General features: G+C 46.5%; 2 protein-coding genes across 3 annotated transcripts in view; one reads left to right on the top strand and one right to left on the bottom strand.

The window, feature by feature from the left end:
- Positions 1-5,548, bottom strand: part of LOC135896262 (protein turtle-like) — a 594,776-nt gene extending 589,228 nt beyond the window's left edge. The window contains exon 1 of one of the 2 annotated variants that reach the window (XM_070537869.1): positions 5,450-5,548. The gene's annotated coding sequence lies outside the window, so the exon portion shown is untranslated. The remainder of the gene's footprint in view (positions 1-5,449) is intronic. The other variant, XM_065424615.2, reaches the window with a different exon arrangement.
- LOC135896251 (uncharacterized) lies at positions 1,829-22,727 on the top strand. Its single transcript, XM_070538006.1, has 5 exons — positions 1,829-1,897; positions 4,014-4,156; positions 19,504-19,656; positions 20,460-22,126; positions 22,288-22,727. The coding sequence occupies exons 1-5, from the start codon at positions 1,829-1,831 to the stop codon at positions 22,725-22,727; spliced, it is 2,472 nt and encodes an 823-aa protein (XP_070394107.1).
- The last annotated feature ends 1,767 nt before the right edge of the window (positions 22,728-24,494 follow it).

Here is a 24,494-nt window from a genome sequence, read left to right as displayed (position 1 = left end):
CAATATTTCTAACGACGAATTGTAACAACAATTTATTAGAGAAGACTAACATGCTCAGTAATGACCAGTAATTACTGATAATGACTGAAGTGACTTGTACTGACTACTGATGACTGTGATATGACCAACGTGTCTAAGGACGCCTTGTGATGACCACAATAGATTACAAATGACTAAAAATGCTTAGTAGTGAGCAGTAATGACTAATAATCACTGAAATGTCTTGTAGTAACTAGTAATGACTACGAAGTGACCAATATGTCTCACGACAACTCGTAACGATTTCAATTCAGTAGAAATGACTAAATGTGCTTAGTAATGACCAGTAATGACTAATAATGACTTAAATGGCCTGTAACGACTACTACTGATTATGATATATATGACCAACATGTGTAACAACGGCTTGTAATGATCACATGTGATTACAAATGACTAAAATGCTTAGTAATGAGCAGTAATGACTAAAGGAAACAAGAGAAAGAGGAGAGGGAAAGAGAAAGAGGCGAATGATAAGAGGAGGAAGAGTAGGCTTAGGCCGTTCACCTCTTAAGAGAGATCAACACTAATTTTTCTACACGCGGACACGATACTGGGAAAACTATAGCCCTTCACAGCTTCGCTGTAAAAGCTCCACTGCCCGCGAGTTGCTGACCATGCCGTAGCGATAACCAGTGGCTTCCCTATATACGAGCGTCCGCAAGCCGTCAGGCGACTTATGCGCAGCCTGCGTTCGTCGAGGCTGGAGCGAAGTGATTAATGCTGGGCGGCGAGTTATCGACGCCCGCAGCGTGGCGCATTAAGTGCGAGCTGCAACCACGTTGTTACCGGCAGTTTCGGGAGCGCGGGCCCGGCGGGGCAAAATAAACCGGCAAGCGACGAGCCATGTGTCTCTCGTTACGCAACTGATTGATTTTGTAATCGTAGTTTAGGCAGCTGGGAGGGGCCTCTTTTTTGTGCGAGCCCGTGCTGGTCGTCGGAGAAGCCACGGGCACTGACCCAAACATGGAGAGCGTAGCATATGCGTGTCTAGCTGCAACCATTCGTTGAACTCCAGACAATGTTATCGCTGTATGGGGTGCCGCTCCCCTCTGGTGAAGAACGTTGGGAAACCTGTGTGCTTAACCTCACTTCCTTGCCGTTCCTATAACTTGCCGTTTCAAGCTACAGGCCTGCGACGGCCGACGGACGCTTCAAGCTCACATGCTATGCGCACGCCGAAGCAAGTGAAAAAAGAAAGAAGGGAAAGAAAGAAAAGAAAGGAAGGAAGGGAGAAAGAATGAAAACTGGCGCGTTTAGCGTAAGAGCAAAAAATGGAGGAAGAACGTCTATAGTGGGGCACGTAGGTTCATGGCAATGGCATGTAGGCATAGCAACGCTCCTAAAGCAGGCGATAGCTAGTTGCAACCGTTTCCAAGTAATCATGCGAGTAATCATGTATTTTTATTTATGTTCGCAGGTAAGTTTACAGGACGACTTCCCAGAATAAGGTCGCGTGGGACCTCCTGTCAGCAATAGGCAAAAAACGGGAAATGCAAGAGCACTATCTTCATAAAAGACAAGAAGTCAATGTACTAGAATCTTTGCAATACAAGACGTGATAAATCTTCAGTGTAATGCAAATTGCCAAGGATGCTTAGTAATTCCTTATTTACAGTGCCTTCTACTTGCATTGTGGTTACAATAACTGGCTACTTGTTAAACAGCATCGTTCCCTGTTGACAGATGCTACCTGCAACTTGTCGGAATCGACGCGGCGCAGTGGCTTCATGGGTACCGCTCGTTCTGCGCACCTCCATTCAACGCGATTATGCCTTCTCTTGGACACATGGACATGAATTACGGCGCACCATCTTCGGGGCACGCTGACATCACGGGACCGTCACCGGACAACAAGGCCTGTGGCTATAAAAGGCGCATCTGCATGTGTAGGGTAGCAAACCGGTTAAGCTAAACTGGTTAACCTCCCTGCCTTTCCTTCTCCACATTTTCCTTCCTTCCTTCCTGCTTCAGCTGACACGGCAGCACTGGCGTGACAATGTCACCGAACGTACCCTTACTTATGCATGTTGAAGAAACAAAACATGGCTTTCGTAGAGACAATCTCCGTTTAACAGCGCTGCCGTGTCCACATAGGCTTGTGCATTGTGTATGCGACTGCTTTTGGATGGCGTTCATGTAAGTCAGCCTTTCTGGAGATATCGAATCTAACTTCCGTCCTATTATTGCAAAAAAAGATAAAAAATCGACGAAATGATTAACACGCAGAGATCAATTTTGGCTAAAATCTCAAAAATACAGGAAAGCCAGACATCTTCTGAAGCACGCATTCGTGAAATACAAGCCAGGCTTCAGACTATTGAAAATGAAACTGCAGAGCACTGAGGAAAGGCGTAAAAGGCTTGCCGACTTAGAGGGCGTTATTAGTGGTCAAGAAACAGCGATGAGCAGCATCTCCAAGCAGCTTGGACGATTTTGAAAAGCGATCTCGCCGCAACAACCTCATAGCCGGATGTGTAATAGAGGAAGGGTGCGAAACACAGGAAACATTATTGAAGAAGGTTAATGACTATATATTTGAAAATAAACTCGGACAAGAACTAAATTCTTTCGACCAACCTGTAATTCTCAAGTTAACTGATTTTAGAGATAAGATGAAAATTTTTCTGGACAGTCACAAGCTCAAAAATACGGAAATAAGCATACCATAACATTATTTTAAAGGGACACTAAAGGGAAACAATAAATCAGTTTAGACTAATAAAGCATTGTTTGAGAAACTGCAGGCAGTCATTTCAAGAAAATAGTTTCAGTATTAGATGAGAAAATGAAGGTCCAAGTATCAGTATTTGAATTTCGCGCCGAGACGCCAGCGCCGGTACGTCAGCGTGACGTCAGGGATTCCAAAGTTTGTTTTCGCATTTGGGCCGTGTTGGCTGAATAATGGTTCCCGAAACTTGGCATGTTTAATATTTGGTTCCTTTAGAACACAATGTAGTCAATCTGTACCGCTATATATAATTAGTAGGCCCTAGAAGATTCCATCAAAATTCAAGACGTCACAGCCCCCAGGTGCGGGAACTCAAGTAGGCGTCGCCACCCGCATTTTGTTCTTGCGCTTTTTCTGGCTTACCAAACGTCTTATCCTTGTAAGAATGGTGTTTTCGGTGTTGTAGAACGGTGATTTACTGATGCAGAAGAAATCACTTTTCGCTTTAGTCTCCCTTTAAAGGGGTTACTGAGACCCGCAATGAACTATGGAAATCCTCAGACCAAGAAAGGCGTATTGGCACGAAAGTTGAATTAATCTTCGACAAGATTAAAATTGGCGATGTTCTGTACACCCGGGACGAAGTTACCGGCGCAAGAGTCAAGTGTGATACTCCAACAAAGGCCGATCATATGAGACTCAATAAATGCACCAATGCATGCTTTGGGGTTAAACGCCCCGAGTTTAGTGAATACAGTAGCCGTCACTGAAAGTATATTATTGGAGCATGAACCACATATCGTGGTAATAACTGAAACTTCGCTTCACCAGGACATATCGAATGCCGAGGTCACGACCCTCAATAATACGATGATAAGATACCAGACAAGAAGAGGAGGGGAGTGGCAATTAGGGTTAAAAGTGATTTATTATTTTATGTACTTGATGTTACGAGGAATATAGAGTCAGTTTGGATTAAAATTACGATGAACAACCGCGCGATGTATCTCGGTGATGCCTACAGAGCTCGAAACTGCCCAATAGACATGCTTATTAATCTGAGAAATTTTATGGGCACGAACCTAAATCATGATGACGCAATACTACTTTTAGGAGATTTTCATTTGCGTTCGCTAACCTTGGGTTTGCTAACTGCGTTTGCGGAGAACTTGCGTTTTGCTATAATTGAACTGGAGTCGTAGAAGCATATACCAGAATACATGCAACAATACCATCACTACTTGACCTAGTCTTTGTATCTTTCAAACTGCTGTCATATCCCTGTACATGTGACCTATATGAGGGCTTGTGGGATCATCATCATCATCATCATCATCATCATCAGCAGCAGCAGCAGCAGCAGCAGCAGCAGCAGCAGCAGCAGCAGCAGCAGCAGCAGCAGCAGCATATTATTTTGTGTCTGCTGCAGGACGAAGGCCTCTCCCTGCAATCTCCAATTACCCCTGTCCTGCGCCAGGCGATTCCAGCTGTCACCCGCAAATTTCCTAATTTAATCGCAACACCTAGTCTTCTGCCGTATCATGATCATCAGCCCATTTTATGTGCGCTGCAGAACGATCATTAAATATTTAAAATAGATTTAGACATGACGCCATATCAACCGCGTAGTAAACCTTCTAACATGGTTCTCAACTTTGCGGCGGCTGATGAAGTCACTATGTTGGACTACCTGGAACGTTCACTTGACAATTTCATATGTCTTTTTGAGGCCAGTGCTACAGTTGGCGAATTGTGGGATAGGTTTTCCAACATAGTTGACTACTGTACCAGGCAGCTTATCCCGAAGCGCTCAATACGCACAAAAAAAGAAGAATCCGTGGATCACGAGAGAAACTGTACACGCCAAGTAAAAATTAAAACGGAAGCGGAGGGGCAAACATGATTATGTGTGATCCTTATAAATATAGTGCGATTAGTGACATGAGTAAGGACCTGAAGCGTCTTGTCAGGCAGGCTAGGGAGAAGTGTTACAACGTAAGACTCAAAAAATTTTCAAACAAAGCTCCTAGAAAATTTTGGCGCTATGTCAATCCTTCAAAGTTTCAAAGTATGGGAGGCAAAAATAGTCAAGAACGAAATGAAAGCCTTAATTTGTTGTTCTCTTCAGTTTTAACTTCTGACGACGGTTTGTCACCGATCTTCACACAATCTCCTGGCTGCGCTCCAGTTCAAGACATAGAAATCACAGAGTGAGGGGTCTTAAACTTACTTCTTCATTTGTGCGTAAAGAAAAGCCCTGACGGCATTCCAAATGAATTTCTCTTTCTATACGCTGAGTGGGTTGCCAAATATCTCACAAAAATTTTCCAAACATCTATTGCCACAGGGTCTTTCCCGGCTGCATGGAAACGTGCAAAAATTATTCCGATTCATAAGAGCGGTTCCACATCCATTGTCAATAATTTTCGCCCGATTTCTATTACATGTACTTGTCCCAAAGTCGTGGAACATATTGTGTTTAAACACTTGATGGCATACCTGAACGGTAACGACATCCTACATCCCTCTCAACATGGGTTCCATAAAGGTTTATCCACAGTTACTCAGCTTACAGGAACCGTTCACGATCTCTCTCAAGCAATAAAGAGCCGCGAACAAACTGATATAATATTCCTGGATTTTGCAAAATCCTTCGATAAGTTATCCCACCCAAAGTTGCGGCAGAAAATTTACGCTGTTTTCAGAAACCCCAAAATAACAAAGGGCTTTTCTTCTTACCTCAGCTTTCGCGAACAGTTCGTCGACCTTGGAGGTTTTGAATCGATTCTTTCCCCGGTGGTCTCAGGTGTCCCTCAAGGGAGCGCTTCGGGCTTCTTTTGTTCCTGGTTTTCATAAATGATCAACCAAAATCTATCACAGTTACAGTAAGATTGTTCGCAGATGAATATGTCGTATACGACACAATTAAATTCCCAAGTGACCAAGAGAAGCTAAGCACTAAGAAATCTTGCAAAAAAAAAGAATAAGTTCCGAACCATCACAGAAGCAAAAGAATAAAGACAGCGTACATGGTGCCATACTTGTACAAGTTGTCACACAATCTAAAGAAAGTTTCTGATAGACATAATGATAATTTGCTTTCGGTGCCCTGTGCAAGCGTTCGCGGGTTTGTACTCGTATGAAAACGCGCGAAAGGCACCAGGAATCATAAATCTCGTTTCACTGACTGCAGGCGCAACGTTATCTATCAGATACCACCGAGCTGCGGAAAAACTTACACAGGTCAAACGGGACAGTGTTTCAATGAAAGAGCTCGTCAAAACAGCAGTAACCTCAAGAATGGCTATAGGAATCATTTAGCAGGACATTGTAATAAGTGTGCCTGCACTCCCATATTTGAAAAAAAAAATCACAGAGAAAGAAAAAGGTAAGAGAGAAAGGGAAATAAATAACAGAGGCTTATTACCTTAGAAAGGAAGGAGATAAATGCGTAAGAGCTGCGTCTCTTGCCTTGTCGGAAAAAGAAATAGCTTTTTTTGCATGAAATATTATGATGTTGCCGATTGCAGATGTCTTTGCGACTGGTGTACGCATGCCTACGCTGACAAAGGTATAAAAACGTATAAGTAAAATACCTGGAGAATTTCAAATAAACTTCCATTTGGCAGGTATTTGTTTCCTCGTGTTCTTGTCTTATTCGCGCTGTTCAACCTCAGTTCTATATATGTAAACAAGCAACCTTGGAACTCTTGAAAGCAGAACAAAGGTTGAAAGGATGAAGTTTGTTTTCCTACTAATTCACGGTCACATTAAGATTAATACAACGCAGTACTTTACAGCCCACCCCGACGAACCATCTAAACACCGCACCAGTATGTACATTCCTGTGCCACTTTCTCGTAAAGATTGCTTTAAATGCAGCTTCTTTTCGTCGAGTTATTAAACTGTGGAACCTGCTGCCAGACTCCATCGTGAGAAGTGACTGTCCTGATGGCTTTATTGAATGCCTCTAATCATTCACACCCCACAACGCACCTAGAAAATAGCACAAGTCCCTGCCTCAACTTGTGTATTCTGAATTAATTTAGCTGTCTTTTTTGTCCAATGCATTTGTTTATATGTTGTGTCGGACGCGGTAGTTTAACTTATGCCTTTGTACACATGCTTGTTTCCACTCCCGTAATAGCCTGCAAAGGCTGTCAGTATTAATAAATGAATGAAACAACCAACAGACAAAGTTAAACACGTTATACTTAAGAGAAATTATTGGTTCAAAGGGATCTCTGAAATCTATTGGTTATATATATTGACAAACATATATTGACAAACATAAACATGACCATTAAAATTTGCAGTCTTACATCTGGTCAGAACAAAACTACCAATAGCATTATTTAGGGTACTTTCTCACACTCCAGTTTCTTTTAGTAATTTCGGTCTCTAATATGTCGTCAGTCTTCGAAATTCTATCGTTCTGACCACTTAATAATGATTTCAGATTTACTTTTTCTTATTTTCTTTATATCGACAATCGAAAAGACACGTATTTACATTAAATAAATTGTTTTCCTATTGGCACGAGCCGCCTTGTTGACTGGATACTTTGTGACAAAACATTTTATCCCTCATTATCGCATTTGCTCGTTTTACCACTCTGTCTAACTCAGCGCACTTCCTACTTTTGGGGAAAAGTATGCCTACCGCGTCGACAGGTCGTGTTTACACGCCAGAGTTGCGCAGCTTTATCGAAAATTCCCTCAACAAATTTCGACGCTATATGAGCACTTAACTACCACCCGAACGGCGTTACCTGCCGCATAAAGAAAACAAAGGCAAAGCTTTTCAATTCTTACTTCTGTTCACATTTTACTGGTCGTATTAACCTGAAGAAAAAAAGGGGAAGGCGCGTCCTAACTAACAAGACCAAGCTACAATGGTAGCCCCTCTAGGAATTGCAGAACCGCCGTGGTTGCTTAGTGGCTATGGGCTGCTAAGCACGAGGTCAAAGGATCAAATACCGGCCACTGCGGCGACATTTCGATGGGTGCGAAATGTGAAAACACCCGAGTACTTGGATTTAGGTATGCAGTGGCCAGTGGCACGGCATTATTGCCTGTATTCGCGGGTTTCGTTCACGCTCGGGAAAGAACTTTTATGCAGCACTTACGGCGCAAGAGAAAGCTGTATCGTCAGTTTTTTATCTTGCTCTATAATTTCCTTATTTACACCTTTAATTCAATTATTATATGGGTTATATTGATTAATAAATTAAGACTAATTATGTAATTCGGCGGAGCGCAAGAAATACTCTTGAGAATCTCCAAGCGACGGTAAACAACATAACCTTGATTCTGTCCCGCTACGTCACATTTGGAAATTTTAACATCTTGGTGCGTGATAATTGGGACAACCTGTATAAAGAATATCTTTCTAATACAAAATACATTTGGTATTTCTTTTCTTTCCCACATGTAGTTAGGGAACAGAACGCCTTGATTAACTTATTATAGAGCAGCCAGCAATAGAAAATTCTGTCGAGAAAATTTAGAAAAGTATGTTGGGCCTGTGTCCTCGATAAGGTACCGAACATTTTACACGCGCGGCGTTAAATTCGTGAGTGTTTTCTTTTTCTTTTGTTTGCTTCCTTGTATATGAAGTGCATTGCTATTATTTATGTTTCCCTTATTGCACTTCCACTCCTATGCGGCCGATGGAATTGGAAGTATAGCTAAATAAATGTAAAAATGATGCCGGCTAGATTGTACTACGTACGCACGCATTCGACACAAGCGAAAACATTTCCACGAGTGACGGAACGCAGAAAACAGAAGCGCCCTCTGGATTCAAGCCGAAGTGCACCCCCCCCCCCCCCCCAAGTTCGATTGAATCTCGGTCGGGTACTCCCAATGAACGGTATCCGTTTTTCCATTGCGCGGCTCAGAACCAGTAGAGGAAAGCACTGGGACGCTCATTTTCGTTTTCGCTTTCCTCCGTGTCCTACATGCCTTATTTGCTGCTGTAGAAAATGGGGAGACACAGTGTTCATCGGGTTGCGGCGGCTGAGGGCTGCTGGCATTATTAATGCCGCCACCCCGGCGCGGTAATTGGCGGCGTGCAAGCTGGGCGTGCACGGCAGGGAAGCCGCGCTTCGCTGGGGCCGCACGAGGGAGGAAGAGACGCAGCGAGAAATGCAACGGGGGGGAAAGGAGGCTGCCGACCGGCGGCTCCGAAGGGCGAGCGGCGAACATCAAAGGCCCTCGGCGGCGTCAACGCATCTGCCGTTGCCCGGCGACGGTTCCTTCGCCGGCGTTTGTTTGCCTGCGCGCGGTGGCAGCGAGGAAAGTGGGGAATGCAGGGAGGATGAAAGAGACGAGCCGCACCGAGAGGGCGAGGGCTGCAGCCAATTTCCAATCGACCGCGTGCTCCAGCTCGCAGGTGGGCACAAAACCCCCTCGGCTTGCTTCAACGGAGGGGCAGTTTTCTTGTTGTTTAACTTTCTGGCTGTTTTAGGCGAACTGAACGCTTGCATGCGTGAGTTGAAATGACTCCGATAAATATACATATATCGGAGGTGTGCGCTATGCGCTGTCCTGACATGCAATACAGCTGAGCGTGCTCTCGGCATGGCTGAGTTTTTCCTCAAGAGCATTATGTTAAAGGTGGCAATGAGAAATGAGAGCGGAAGACGGGAAGGTTACCTATAGTAAGACTCGGTTCGATACCTGCGAGGCTAAAGCGATTGCAGTAACAAAGATCGATCAGCACGCGTTCCGATCTTAGGAAACAGCACACGAAGGCTCACTGTAAATTCCGCATTAATTCTTGACACGGGTCCTACTCACCGCATCCGCACTTATTTATCTTCATCCGGAGACTATGAACAAACAAACCAGCCAGCCCAGCGACGAGTGACCGTAAGCTTTTGAAGTTAGACAAACACAAGACGACAAAAGAACGGATAATGTGTGCACAAAAGCGGACAAGCTTCACCGAGCATGTTCAATAACGGCTCTCACATAGCATTTAGGCACGGGGTCCTGAAACTGTTCAGATGAAAGTGGAGAGAATCTGCATGCTTCATTTTTTTTTTTTTTGCTGTAACCATAGATCCGTTCCCAAAGAAAATATTTCGTCCATGTTATTTATTAGTTACCTGCATCGCCCCGTAGGGCATTACAGCAGGGAGGTTACAAACTTTAATCAATACATCAACAAATTAGTTCAATGCGTGGTAAAAAGCATCATTTTCTGTAATATATACAATGGTCGATGGCAAACTGTTCCAATCTCGAACAGTTCTAACAAAAAAAGAATAACGGAAGACGTCACCCCTACAAGAAAATTCCCTGACCTTCAAACAGTGGTCAAGTCGCCTAGATATATAATGTGGTGCCTGGATATATTTATCGCGGATTATGCCTGTTTTAGAATAATAAATATCGTGGAAAAATTTTAATCTAATATGCCTTCTACGATCCTTCAGCTCTTGCCATTTAAGTTTAAGTTTGCTTTCTGTCATGCTAAGCTGCCGGCTATAATTACCAAGAACAAATCTAACTGCCCTATTCTGGATTTTTTCTAATTTGTTTATAAGCTCAGATGTGTGTGGGTCCCAACAAACACATCCATATTCAAGTATTGAACGTACATGACTAAAGTACAACTGCGTCTTCAAGTTACTCGGTAAATGACTAAAATTGCGCCGCAAGAACCCCAAGACTGATGCTGCCTTATTTCCAATATAGTTAACATGCTTGTTCCATCGTAAATCAGAAGTGAAAAACACACCTAGATATTTAAATTCCTTGCTTACTTTTAGAGTTGAATCATGAATTCTATACCTATAGGGATGATTAGCTCGTTTTCTTGTAAAGGTGACGTGAACAGTCTTATTTATATTTAACGACATATCCCAACGCACACACCAGTCTGCGATAGTGTTTAGGTCAACTTGCAGGATTTGTGAATCGGAAATGGCATTTATGACTCTATAAACAACACAATCATCGGCAAACATCCTGAATGAAGACTGTATACCAGCTGAAATATCATTGATATACAACAAAAACAATAGTGGCCCCAACACTGAGCCTTGGGGAACTCCCGACGTAACTGATGCATATTGCGAAGATATACCGTTCAGAACCACAGCCTGTTTCCGCAATGACAAATATTCGGCAATCCACGCTATTATTTTACCATCCAAGTTATAAGCTTTTAATTTGGAGAGTAGGAGACTGTGTGCGACTACATCAAACGCTTTACTTATTATTTAATAAATAATCCATGTGATCAGGCCCGCGAAGAAAGTCAGTACTGATTTTGACAAGGCTTTGTCACCCGCCGTTATGGCGTTGAGCTGCTGAGCACTAGGTTGCGGGTACAGTCCTGGCCGTCTTTCGATCAGGGCGGAGTGCGAGAATGATCGTGTCCAACGCATTTGGTTCCCGTTATAAAACTCCAGGCAATTAAAATAATAATAATATCTGGAGCCCTCCATTCTCATAACCCAGCGAACAGTTTCCTAAGGTTAACCCTAAAATGTAATGCAAATAATTAATAAGGAATGAATCACCCATTGAAAGGTGATAGCAGCCGGCAGATATATCGTTGCCGCTCAATGGGTGGCATCTTAGCATTCGCACAGAGGCGCGTCGCGCCATTTTGATAGGGCTGCGCCCCCGCCTGTAATTGTGGAACATTTACACTGTTACACTAGACAGCCACATGCGCCTTACACAAATGTTAATACTTTCACCGGAGACCAGGGACAATTTGACCCTTAGGCGGCAAAACTTCCTATAAAAATGGTTGCCGGTTGCCGCTTCCGCACTTTTCATTTTCATTTGATTCATTGAAGAACGGGATGCTCCGCCCAAGCAGCTGCAACTTCTTTAACTTACGACGTAACGTTGCATTTCGACGACTGCATCCTCTAACAAAAAAAAGAAGATTAAAAAAAACACCTGCCAAATGCACATCTTAGCTGTACATGCGTCATACTAATTTCGTTATGCAAGGGAAAGTTCGAGGCCCTATAAAAAGTGCTACTCAAATAAAATTCATTAGTGGTTTTGCAACAAATGCTAAAGAAATATGTTCACATGAGGTCGCATCTCTTTGAGGGACCGGACCCATGAGTTAAACAGCGTTGACCATATTGCAAGTTGTTGTGGAGGCGCTCACTCGACACACGTCCTACATGTCGAGGATTGAAGTGCAACTGGCGGTGGTACGGAACAGACCGCCGTGATATTGCCCTACTATATATATATATATATATATATATATATATATATATATATATATATATATATATATATATATATATATATATATCGTAGGGAAACGGAGAGCCAACCGTACGCAGGAACGCCTGTATTTACTTTGCTTTTTCTTTGAAAAGCCACCACCATCCAAGTGCGTCTCTTCGTCTTCTGTGCACTACATTCTCCATTCCTCGCGTTGCCTTGTGATTGACCAAAGCATGCAAATTCTTTACTCGGCCACACTGCAAGTTTAGGTGCCACTGCGGCGTCGTGGCCCCCCACTCTGGTCTCCAAACACGGCTCTGGCGGGTGGCATTGGCTGTTTCGGGACGGTAGCAGATCTCGTAAGCAATTATCTTGTCGCTCTTGCAAAGCACGGCAGCAGATCTTGTACACTAAGAAGCGGTTGGCCGCTCCAATGCGCATGCAAGCAGCGAAATCCCCTGCTCAACCATCGCGTGCGTCTTGGCAACGTCGCAGGTGAAATATCGAGAGTCGTCGACGCGATTGAACTTGCCGAGATCGACAAAGTGTCCACTGCTGCCGAGACGTCTACGTCCGAAGGTGGAGTCAAAAGCGATGCCTGGTCCGAAGGCGCAATATTTTCCGGGCTCGAATCAGGGAACAGCTGTAACTGCGCCTGAGTCCATGGTCTCTTCTCGGTCTAGCAGGGATATTTGGGCGTTACCACGAGGTCTTCGACGATGACGGCCTCAGCGATGCTAGCAGTCTTGGCTTCCTTTAGCGAGATCCCACTATGTGCTGAGCGAATGGCCGCACGTTCGGCCAACGACTGCTGCGAAATCCTGATGCATGGCTCTGACGGGTGCCGAAGTATATTGCCGGCGGAATCCCTAGAGAGATCACGGTTGCGGAGCGGTATCTGTCCATCATCGCAGCTCGACGGGCCCACGATGTTCATAGGCATTGACGGCCGTCGCTCGTGAGCTCGAACTTCTCTTCCGCCCGTCGTTGTTATGGCTTTAACGAGCTTCCGGAAAACGCGAGTTCGGAGGCAGCTGGCGGTGGGTGACAGTAGGAGCAGCGGGAGACTCCCACTGGCTGGAGTGAATCGGACGGCTTCAAGCGATGAGCCGGCGCTTCGCAAGTGACGCAGACCTCGTAGGGTGCGTCGCTGAGCGCTGTGGACGGAAAGCGGACGCGTCCAGGCGGTGCACCTCGCGAGCCGCGACCGCGGAACAACGCTGGTCGGAGTCGTTGCAGGCCGAAAGCAGCCAGCACAGCTTCGCTCCATTCAGGCCAGGACCAGCACCTGATGCCACCGCGAAGTCGGTTTACTGCAACCGCCCATTTCTCGCGGTCCGGACAAGCATGGCGTTATCCTGGAAGCCACGAAACTGCGGCAATTCCCAAACAGCTGACAGTGCTAAAGCTGCAGGAGAGAGCCCGGAAGTGCCGTAGTCTAGTTGCTGTGCGAGCAGCGGGATGGCTCGCATGACGTGCCTGACGCTGTCCGGTGAGCACCCGGAGAAGCACCGGGCGGCGTCCGCGAAGTACACGGGAGCCCCGACACTCATGCTACCGCGCTCTACAGGGCCAAGGAAGCGTGTGCGGCATCCCTTGACAGCCCAGAGGTGGATGGTGTCCCGAGGCAGGAATCCATGGCACAGGAAGCGTGGACGGCGTTCCCTGGCCGCGGGAGGCACCCAGGACAGCGAAGTCCCACGAGGACTGTCCTTAAGGTTGCGCTGCCTTCGGCTGCATTTTCGCAGTCTGTGTCATTGTAGGGAAACAGAGATCCAGCCGTACGCCAGAACACCCGTTTTACTCTGCTCCTTCTTTTCTAGCGCCCTAGGTTTGTTTGTTTGTTTGTTTGTTTGTTTGCATCTACGAGTGGCTCATACCCACTATAAGGGACTAGCCAAGAATCGGGCAACTTAATGAAACAGGTTAAACGAACTTTAGAATAAGCACTATTGAAAAATTTGAATAGCTGAGAGATTGAAGTCAGATAAAATTTAAGAATTTAGCAAGGGAATCTCCCTGATTCAATTATGTATATCCCAACAGCTGAACCGACATTCCTATGATAGTGTCCCATAGAAGAGGCTCCGAATGATAGAATATCAGGATTCGTTATATTCAATCCAGCACCATGAAATTGCTTTTCGAGAGTATGTTTTCTTAATGATGAAAGACGTCGACATGGCACCACAGTAAGAGCACAAGAAGGAGTGCGCCAGACCGGATCGACGCAGATAACAGTATCCATTCGACATCTAAACTTTGTAAAGACGACTTCGCCAAAGTGCGTCTTTTTATCTTCGGTGCACTTCATTTTGCATTGCTCGCGCTGCCTTACGATACCAATTCCTGCCATGTACATTTGAACAACAAAGGGAACCGAGGGGTTAAATTTTTATTAATCATATCACAAGAAACCACCAAAGACACCAAGGACAACATTGGGGAAGTTATTTGTACTTACTGATTGAATTTTTTGTTTTATTCAAGTACCCTAACAGCCCATGCGGGCATTACATAGGGGTGTTACAATGAATTAGTGACATATACAGTATACGCATTTAAACAGATAATGCATACTACAATAAAAAGAACACAAGCGGAAAAACAGGAAAACAAACAAAAATAAACAACTAAGAGCAATACAACGACACGTCCGAAACGCTGAAGATACATATAGATTTAAACTGGGTGTTACACAAAATCAATGTAACTTGGTCACTTTATAAAAGCAAAAATACTTGATAAAAACGTACACATACCAGCAGATACTGCATGAAACAACGAAAAGCACAAGCAGAAAAAAATTTTATGCAGTACAAGTGACCCTGCGCTAACCTAGAACAAAACCGTTTGCGCAAGGAACATCAAAATATGGTGAGAAAAATAGGTAAGATAAAAAAAGCGCGCAACAACACAGTGATGCCTATAACAAATGAGCAAGAGAATACTGTGTTAGTCCGTTAAAATACTGTTTTAGTTTTGCTAGGAAATCATCATGACTTAGAGCTGATGCGATTTCATTTGGTAAAATATTCCAATGATATATCGCGAGAAAGAGGGGCGAGTGCCTCAAGAAGTTAGTGCGTGCGAAAACGGGCTGAACTTTAAAGGAATGATCAAGGCGCGGGAAGATACGATGGCCGGGCCTGATGTGGCATGCGCTGAAAGACGACCTGCAGTGATATAGCTTGTGAAAATGGGAAAGAAGTCCTGTCAGCCTTCGATTTTCTAGCGAGGGGAGATTTAGAGATATTTTTATGTTAGTGATGCTAGAAGTTCGTAATTTTTCGTGATGAAGCGGGCTGCTCTGTTTTGGACCGACTCGAGCTTGTTTATGAGGTACGATTGATGCGGATTCCAAATAAAAGACGCATACTCCATTTTCGAACGAACTAGCGTCGTGTAGGCTAATAGTGTAGTGGACTTGTTTGCCGAGTAAAGGTTGCGCCTAATGTAGCCTAGGGTTTTACAAGCGCTGCTAGTAGTAATCGCATCGATGTGATGATTCCATGAAACGCTTGAAGATAAATGAATTCCCAAATATTTTATTGTTTGCGCATGTGCAATACTAATGTCGTTCACCACGTAACGGGTAACCCTAGGGTTACTAGATCTAGTGAAGGCTTATAGCCTTAGTTTTTGAAACATTTATTTCCATTTGCCACTGTTTACACCAGTCGGTAATCTTCGCGAGGTCAGATTGCAAAATGTCAGTGTCGAAAGAGGTAATTATTCATCTATAAATTACACAATCATCTGCAAATAGTCTTATTGCAGATTTGATATTATTGCTGATGTCGTTGACGTATAGCAGGAATAAAATTGGTCCCAATACAGATCCTTGCGGCACTCCGGATTTAACTAGTGATCGCGGAGAAGAAAATTCATCAGTAGTTAGAAATTGCTACCGGTTAGATAAAAAGTTACTAATCCAATTCGTAATCCTAATATTTATATTAAAATGGGAAAGTTTTATTAATAAACGGTTATGAGCTACCTTATCAAAAGCCTTCGCAAAATCAATAAATATGGCGTCTATTTTTGAGGAGTCGTTGATAGCTTGGTGCAGGTCAGAGACTAGCTCGAATAACTGCGTCTCAGATGAACGACCCCGTTGGAAGCCGGGTTGGTTAATGAAGAGGATATTGTTATCGGTTAGGTATTTCATAACTGCTGATGATATAATGTGTTCTAAAAGTTTACATGGAATACTGGTCAGTGAAATAGGTTTGTAGTTTGAGACAGATGACGGGTCACCGGACTTAAAGATTGCAATTATTTTAGCTATTTTCCATTCGTTAGGAACACATCCTGAATCAGTAGAATGTTGAAAAAGAGCGGCGAAAATGCGAGATATCCCTTGGTTTAGCCATGTTTAGTAGTTTTGGACAGATTCCGTATGGACCGGGAGCCGAGCTGTTAGAAAGACGATCAATAGCAGCTTCAATGCCCTTTTGGGTGATTATATTTATGATTAAATTAATCATAAATATAATCAAAATGCACGAAAAAACAACTGGCCGAAGGGTAGCAACGATCCCACGTCTACACATTACGCATGCGCTGCTCTTACCAACTGGGCTACCGCGGCGCTGTTCTCCCATCCTATTTCTGGGGTGTTTATGTTTCACTACAAGAACTAAATCTGGGAGTGTTAACCAGCGCCATCACTCAAACCTTGGCGGCGGATGTGGCACATCCTTTCCGCCGCAAGCGTCACGAGTATATCGTCATCAACATCATCATTGGAGCAATAGCATTGGAGAGATCGTATCTCCCTGCCCGACGCCTTTTTTTTATTGGGATTTTGTTGCTTTCTTTATGGAGGACTACGGTGGCTGTGGAGCCGCTATAGTTATCATTAAGTATTTTTACATACACCCTGATTACATAATGCCTCCATGACTGCTGAGGTTTCGACTGAATCCAACGCTTTCTCGTAAACAATGAAAGCTATAAATAAGGGTTGGTTATATTCTGCACATTTCTCTATCACCTGATTGATAGTGTGAATATGGTCTATTGTTGAGTAGCTTTTACGGAATCCTGCTCGGTCCTTTGATTGACAGAAGTCTAAGGTGTTCCTAATTCTATTTGGAATTACCTTAGTAAATACTTTGTAGGCAACGGACAGTAAGCTCATCGGTCTATAATTTTTCAATTCAATCTTCAATAATTCAATAATTCAATCTGGCGATGAGCTCACTACCCAAGCAACTGAAGCAAATAGAAGGGATTGGTCACGCAATATATGCTGACGACCCACCATCTGGACTACGGGAGGGTCGACAGGTAAACAGCAAGACGCTCTGCAAGAAGCGGTTGACACTACGGAAAAGTACCTGGAAGCATGTGGACTGACGTGCGCACCTGAAAAATCGGAGCTCTTGGTGCTAAAAAAACGCACAAGAGGCCGAAAACCACAGCAGATACCAGACCCGGTAGTAAAGGTGGGAGGCATCATGTGAGAAGACGTGTATTGAAAATTATCGCCCTATTTCATTAACTTCAACAACGTGCAAATTATTGGAACACATCATTCATAAGCATCTAACTAATTTCCTCGACGAGCATAATGTATTGGCAGCTGTTCAACACGGTTTCAGACGAGGGTATTCCACATGCACTCAGCTGGTCGAAACAATCCACGATTTTGCGACAGCAATCAACGAAGGAAAACAAACTGATGTTATCTTTATGGACTTTCGAAAAGCTTTCGATAAGCTTTCGCACAAGAAACTACTTCATAAACTCAGTTTTATTATAAATAATAAACAGATATTAACATGGATACAATCGTACCTATCTGATCGCGTCAGTTTGTCGAACTGCATAAAACTTGCTCCAATTACGTTCCTGTCGATTCTCGTGTTCCCCAGGGATCCGTCCTCGGCCCCCTACTGTTTTTATTGTTTATTAATGATATTGTTAAAAACCTGTCAGTACGTGTTAGGTTATATGCGGACGACTGCGTGCTGTATGAGAAAATAAGTTCGACTGATGATCAAATTAGGCTGAATAATGATTTTGCAAAGATAGTTTCTTGGTGTGAGAAGTGGCAAATGTCAATTAACTTTGAAAAAACCGTATTTATGAGAATACCACTTAAAAAGATCCCTCTTCTATATTACTACACTGCTAATAATAATTTTCTTCATGAAGTCACAGAATATAAGTATCTAGGTCTATGGATCTCTGATAATCTTTCTTGGACAAGGCAAGTCGACTATGTTTCAGCAAACGCTCTCCGAAAGCTTTTTTGTTGCGACGCTCGCTTAAGCTAGCAACCCCTGGTACACGCCTCCTTGCCTAAAACACTATTATTAAACCAATCTTAGAATATGCAGTGATTATTTGGGACCCTTTTACAAAGGTAAGCATAAATAAACTTGAAAGAATCCAAAAGAAAGCAGTAAAGTTTATATATAACACTTACGGGCGAGCATCAGTCAGTGACCTCCTCAGAAAAAGTGGTTTACCCTCTATTCCTAACAGAAATCACATATGTCGCTTGAAGTTTTTCTATCAATTCATTAATAATAATTTCAAAGTTGACACCTCCAATATCCTTATCTATTCCTCGGGGTACCAAACTAGAAATCGCCATTCTCTTTCTATAACACCATTAAATCCGCGAGTTAATTGTTTTAAATATTCCTTTTTTCCAATGACCATCACTGATTGGAATAACCTCACGGATGATGTTGTCAAACAGACATCATTACATTCATTTCAAGAGCATTTGAATTGACTGTTATTAATTGACCTTTTCGCTGTATTCTCTTGTTGAATTTCTACGTGCAATTTTGTTCTCTTTGTGTCTGTAATTCTGTATCTTAACACAATGTTTCCCACCTGCTATGATCTTGTGTACAAGATCGCAGTATTCATAAATAAATAAAAATAAATAAAAAATGATTTCGCAGGTTACGACGCTCCGCATCCTCGGACTCCTGATTCAAAAGGACGGGGCCGGGGGAGCAGAGTTGGAAAAAATTCAGAGAACAGTGCAACAAATAACCCACCTTATCAAAAGAGTGACGAGCAAAAGCCACGGACTCAAGGAAGAAGACTGCACGAAAATGATACAAGCGCTGCTCACAAGCATCGTCACGTACGGGACCCCATACGTTGACATGAACAGTCGACGAGACAAAGTAAATGCCCTCATCAGAAAATCATACAAAATTGCCTTGGGTCTGTCCCCCTCCACGTCCACAGCGAAATTACTCAAAATGGGAGTCCACAACACGTGGGAAGAGCTCGTGGAGGCGCACAACGTCAACCAACTGGAGAGACTAAAGCTGACAAAGACGGGAAGATCCCTCCTGAAAGATCTGGGCTACCAAGTCGAGGATGAAAGGCACCTACCTCAGCGTATCCCCCACACGAGATCAGAGACAAGCTACACATGAGTACCATTCCCAGAAACATGCATCCCGAGTACGACATGGAAAGGAGACAGGAGAGAATACAGGCGCTCAAGCGCATACTCGAACGCATTAACAGCAAGGAAGAAAACGTTAGATATACGGATGCAGCTGCGTAGAGTACCAACGACCGATTCGCAATCAGCGTGGTCGACGAGAAGGGCGAGCAACTTACAGCCACATCCATACGTGCCAAGGATGCGAGCACTGCGGAAGAGGTGGGCATAGCCCTGGCCATCGCAACGTGCAAGAAGGCCATGGTTACCGTGGTGACGGACTCACAAGACGCATGCAGAAGGTATCTGAATGGAAGGATTGGAAAGGCAGCACAAATCCTCTGGACGCCGGGACCTCAGGAACATCGACGCAGCTTATTGGAATCCCACCGATGGCACCGGTTGTTGGAATCCCACCGATGAAACCGGTTGTTGGAACCTCTGTGCTGACGCCCGTTATTGCAACTGGGTCGCAAGCCCCAAGGGTAGCGTTGGCCTGGCGGCCTGGGGCACAACTGGAAGCATCCGAAGGTCCTGGCAAAGCATGAGTCGACTGCTAACAGAACAACTTGTTTATTCTAGCATCGCAAAAGAGCGGCCGGTCAGGTCGACCGAAGTGGCGAGACGGGAGAACACGTTACTCAACAGAAGAAATCGGAACCTCTCTCTTGGCGTCCGGGGGGCAGCTGCTTTTATACTCTTGGCGTCGTGGGCAAGAAGGAAGGTCACGGGATGACACCACGTGACAGCGAGGCATGGACGAGCTGAGAGACATGTAGAGACGAGTGTAGTGACGCATCAGCCGGGCCGGCGCCGGTCACACCTCCTCGTTTCACACTTGGGGAGCTCCTCTCCCCGGCTGCCGCGCTTTGACAAGCGTGGGCACACACACACACACGCACACATAGACACGTGGCACTGAACATGCCGGGACGCGCTCGGCGGGGATGCGTCGCGGCCGCTCCGAACGGGCCAAAATGTCCGCCGCTTGGAACGAAGCCCCGGCGTCCGTTGCATCCGCGCCGGCTACACCACGCGTCGTAGGCGAAACGTAACAAGCTCAATTTCCCTCACTTCTCGAGGTTTTCAACTCCGTCTGGCGCAGCGGCATCATCCCCGCCAACTGGAAAGAGGCGATCGTCGTTCCCATTCTGAAGCGCGGCAAACCAGCCTCGAACATCAGCTCTTATCGCCCAGTATCGCTGACCTCGGTACCCGGCAAAACGATGGAGTCGATGGCTTTGAACCGACTCGAATGGATCGCCTCCGCCCTCGACGCTCTTGCCCCGGAACAGAGTGGCTTCCGCCGACTCCGCTCGACAGCTGATTCCATCGCGGACGTTGTCGCCACTCTCGAGCACGCTGCAAGCTGCCACGAAGCCACATACCTGGTGCTGCTCGATGTCGAACGCGCGTTTGACGGCCTCCCGCACGGCACCATCATCCAGGCGCTTCGCGAGTTGCGCATCACCGGCCGCCTACTGGACTATGTGTCGGCCTTTCTTAGCGACCGAAATCTCAGAGTGCGTGTTGGCGACGCGCTCAGCACCCCCCGTAGCGTGACCGCTGGTGTTCCTCAGGGCAGTGTTCTTAGCCCCTTTCTATCCAACTTGGCGCTTGCAAGGCTCCCCGATTTCATCCCGAAGCTGACAGCCTTCGAAGTCCGCGTGGCGATTTACGCCGACGACATCGCTCTTTTCGCTTCCGGGCCCACGGACTATGGCTACCAAGTGCGGCAATCACTACAGTCTGCTATCAACGCCGTGGACGAATACCTCACCAGCGTGGGGCTTCAGCTCTCGGCGTCTAAAACCGAGGCGCTAATGGTCCACCCCCGTGCTAGCCGTGCTCGCTCCGAAGTGCCCACGCTCTCGCTGCGCGGAAGCCCCCTCCCGTGGCAGAGAAAAGTTCGCTACCTGGGCCTTCACATCGACTGCCGCCTGAACTTTAATGCGGCAACCACACAGCTCTGTAGGGACGCCAGGAAAGTTGCAGGCGCCGCACGCTCCCTGCTCGCCCGTGGCCGCGGCTGCACAACGCATCTTGCGCTCCGAGTTTATAACTCGATCGCTACTTCGCGAGCGCTCTACGCGCTCCCGCTCACCAACGCCAGTGCAGCCAACTGGAGGGCCGTTGACGTCGAACACCGCACTGCAGTTCGCCAGATGTACGCGCTTCCCCGCTTCTCGCAAGTGGGGGCAACTCTCGCCGAAGCGGGCAACTGGCCGCCCTCACTTCGTGCGAGGAAACATGCGCTTCACCACATCGAGCGCCTGCAACGGTCGCCACAGGGCCAGTCTTTCGTGTGCCGCCTCCACACCCTCGAGGGCTCGGGCATGGGTCAGCATGCCACCGACTTCAGCGCCCGCATCGCGTCTCTGCCGCAGCTCCTTCCCTCGCCGCCATCGCCGCACGCTTCCCCGCTGCTTGACGTTAACATCAGCGTCCCGGGCGTCACGAGCAAGCGCCGAACAGCACTATGTGCCATGCAGCAGGAGACGGCTGCACTGCTTCACGAACACCTACGCGACCGCCTCCTAGTCTACACTGACGGCTCTGTCTCCAGTGACGGCTCCGCTGCTGCTGCGTGCACGGCACCGGACATTTCTGCGTCCCGGCAGTGCCGTCTCCGTTTCCCTGCCTCATCGACAGTCGCCGAACTCGCGGCCATCGACCTTGCGGCTGACCCTCTTCACCAGTGCGGTGTCTCGTCTGCTGCGATCCTGAGTGACTCGCGCGCGGCTCTGTGCATGCTGCGGAAAGACTATGCCGGTGTGCCACTTGTGCAGAGCGTGGGATCGAAACTGCGCCACGTCGTAAATCAGGGCTGCGACTTGGTTTTGCAGGGGGTCCCCGCGCACATTGGCCTGCCCGGAAACGAAGCAGCGACGCCCTTGCGAAGCAAGCACTCGCGGCTCGCTTCCCCCTCGCAGCCTCCGTCACTCGCTTCGACGTGGCCAAGACGGCCATACTGCGCACCCTCCGCGCGCATCAATCCGACTCACGTGTTGCTGCGGGGACGCCCCCTCGCCTCCTCCCCCGCGCCGGCCTCTCCCGCTGGGATCGTTCCTTTTTCCTGCGGCTGCGCGTCGGCTGCTACAGCACGGCCGCCCGATTGCACAGACTGCACGAAACAGGCAGCCCCGCGTGTGCGGAATGCGGCGAGGATGAGACACTGGAACACCTTCTCCTGCGTTGCCCATCCTTCGACGTTGAGCGCACCTCGCTCTGTGCTTCATATCGCCGAGTCGGACTACCGTGCAGCACGGAGGGTGACCTCCTATTTCCCGTAGCCCCCGCCTCCATTGCCAAGAGAGCGCTTGCTGCCCTCCTTGGCTTTCGTGACGAGACTCAGCTGAGAGCGCGGCTGTAAGCCCCGCTTTGCTTCTTCTTTAACCTTCTTGTTTTTTTTTCGTTCTCTTTCATTCTCTCTCTAATCTTTTTCTCCCCACTCCCCTTACCCCGTGCAGTGCTGTTGAGGTGCCCTCCCTTGAGAGACAGTTACGGCACTGCACTTTTCTCTTCCTTTCATCTTAAAATCACTACTACTACTACTACGCCGGGACACGAGTCTCTCACGGGGAACCAGGCGACGCACGCCGCGGCTCGAGATCATGCACGCCGAGCCATCTCCGACGCGCAGAGAACACGTACCAACGACTGTGACGAGGATGATGAACGCATATCCAAGAAGTACTCGGATATCTTGGCGCACTACAGGAAGCAGAGGCGTTGCTACCCACCCGCGCATAAGACGATGAGTAGGGACCAAGTGGTAACCTGGAGAAGACTACAGGCTGGAACCTACCCACACGGAACACTGCTGCACGCCATGTACCCGGGCATCTACGGGCGAGACTGCAAGTTCTGCCCGCCGGGCACGCCCAACAGCTTGCGACATATGGTGCTTGGATGCAGGAATAATCGAGAAGCACCACCATCATCGCCACCAGGCGATAACATGCAGAAAGAGGCGGATTCAGAAGAAAAATTAGAAGACCAGTGGGAGGCTCTGCTGGTGACGCAAGACCCTGACAGCCAGCTGCGGTTGGTAAACAGGGCTCGGGCGGCGGCAGCGAGCCATGGCTACCTGGACTGAGGAGGCCACCCACCTTTGGGCTCAAGAAGCCTGGTCTCACAATAAAGTTTATTTCTCTCTCTCTTTGGCGTCCCCTTTCTTATGGATTAGGATTATGTTAGCGTTCTTCCAAGATTCCGGTACGCTCGAAGACATGAAGCATTTCGTATACAGGATGGCCAGTTTTTCTAGAACAATCTGCCCAGCATCCTTCAACAAACCTGCTGTTACCTGATCCTCCGCAGCTGCCTTCCCCCTTTGCATAGCTCCCAAGGCTATCTTTACTTCTTCCGGCGTTACTTGTGGGACTTCGAATTCCTCTAGACTATTCGCTCTTCCATTATCATCGTGGGTGCCACTGGTACTGTACAATATATATAAGAAGCCAACACACATTGACACCAAGGACAACATAGGGGAAATTACTTGTGCTTAATAAATGAACTCAAGAAAGGAAGAATTAATGGAGATTAAAGTGGGTGAAAAAACAACTTGCCGCAGGTGGGAACCGAACCCACAACCTTCGCGTTTCGCGTGCGATGCTCTACCAATTGAGCTACTGCGGCGCTGTTTTCCCATCCAATTTCTTGGGTATTTATGTGTCCTAGTAGAACCCTGGGAGTGTTAGCCAGCGCCACCACACAAGTGTCTTTGTGTGGTGGCGCTGGCTAACACTCCCAGGGTTCCACTAGGACACAACAATACCCAAGAAAGTGGATGGGAAAACAGCGCCGCGGTAGCTCAATTGGTAGAGCATCGCACGCGAATAGCGAAGGTTGTGGGTTCGGTTCCCACCTGCGCGAAGTTGTTTTTTAATCCACTTTAATTTCCATTATTTTTTCGTTTCTTTATTTCATTTATTAAGCACAAGTAATTTCCCCTATGTTGTCCTTGGTGTCAATGTTTGTTGGCTTCTTATCATATGACTAATAAAATCGCGACCCTCGGTTAACCCCCTTTCTTCTCGTTTATATATATAGGTAACATGGAAAAAAATAAAAGAAGGAGGTTATTGCATATGTTTCTACTGAGGTTTCGGGGCCGGAGGACCGGCCTTCGTCG

The sequence above is a fragment of the Dermacentor albipictus genome, chromosome 4, assembly GCF_038994185.2.
Source record: "Dermacentor albipictus isolate Rhodes 1998 colony chromosome 4, USDA_Dalb.pri_finalv2, whole genome shotgun sequence".
Taxonomy (NCBI): domain Eukaryota; kingdom Metazoa; phylum Arthropoda; class Arachnida; order Ixodida; family Ixodidae; genus Dermacentor; species Dermacentor albipictus.
Note: the sequence above shows the minus strand (reverse complement) of the source record. Positions and strands in the feature narration are given on the sequence as shown.

What these genes read in the sequence shown, in the direction of transcription:
- LOC135896251 (XM_070538006.1), top strand. Translation starts at nt 1,829, where the DNA reads ATGGACATGAATTACGGCGCACCATCTTCGGGGCACGCTGACATCACG. An exon ending in GACCGTCACCGGACAACAAG is followed by an intron (nt 1,898 to 4,013) that starts GCCTGTGGCTAT and finishes GACCTATATGAG; the next exon opens with GGCTTGTGGGATCATCATCA. An exon ending in CAGGACGAAGGCCTCTCCCT is followed by an intron (nt 4,157 to 19,503) that starts GCAATCTCCAAT and finishes ATTCGCAATCAG; the next exon opens with CGTGGTCGACGAGAAGGGCG.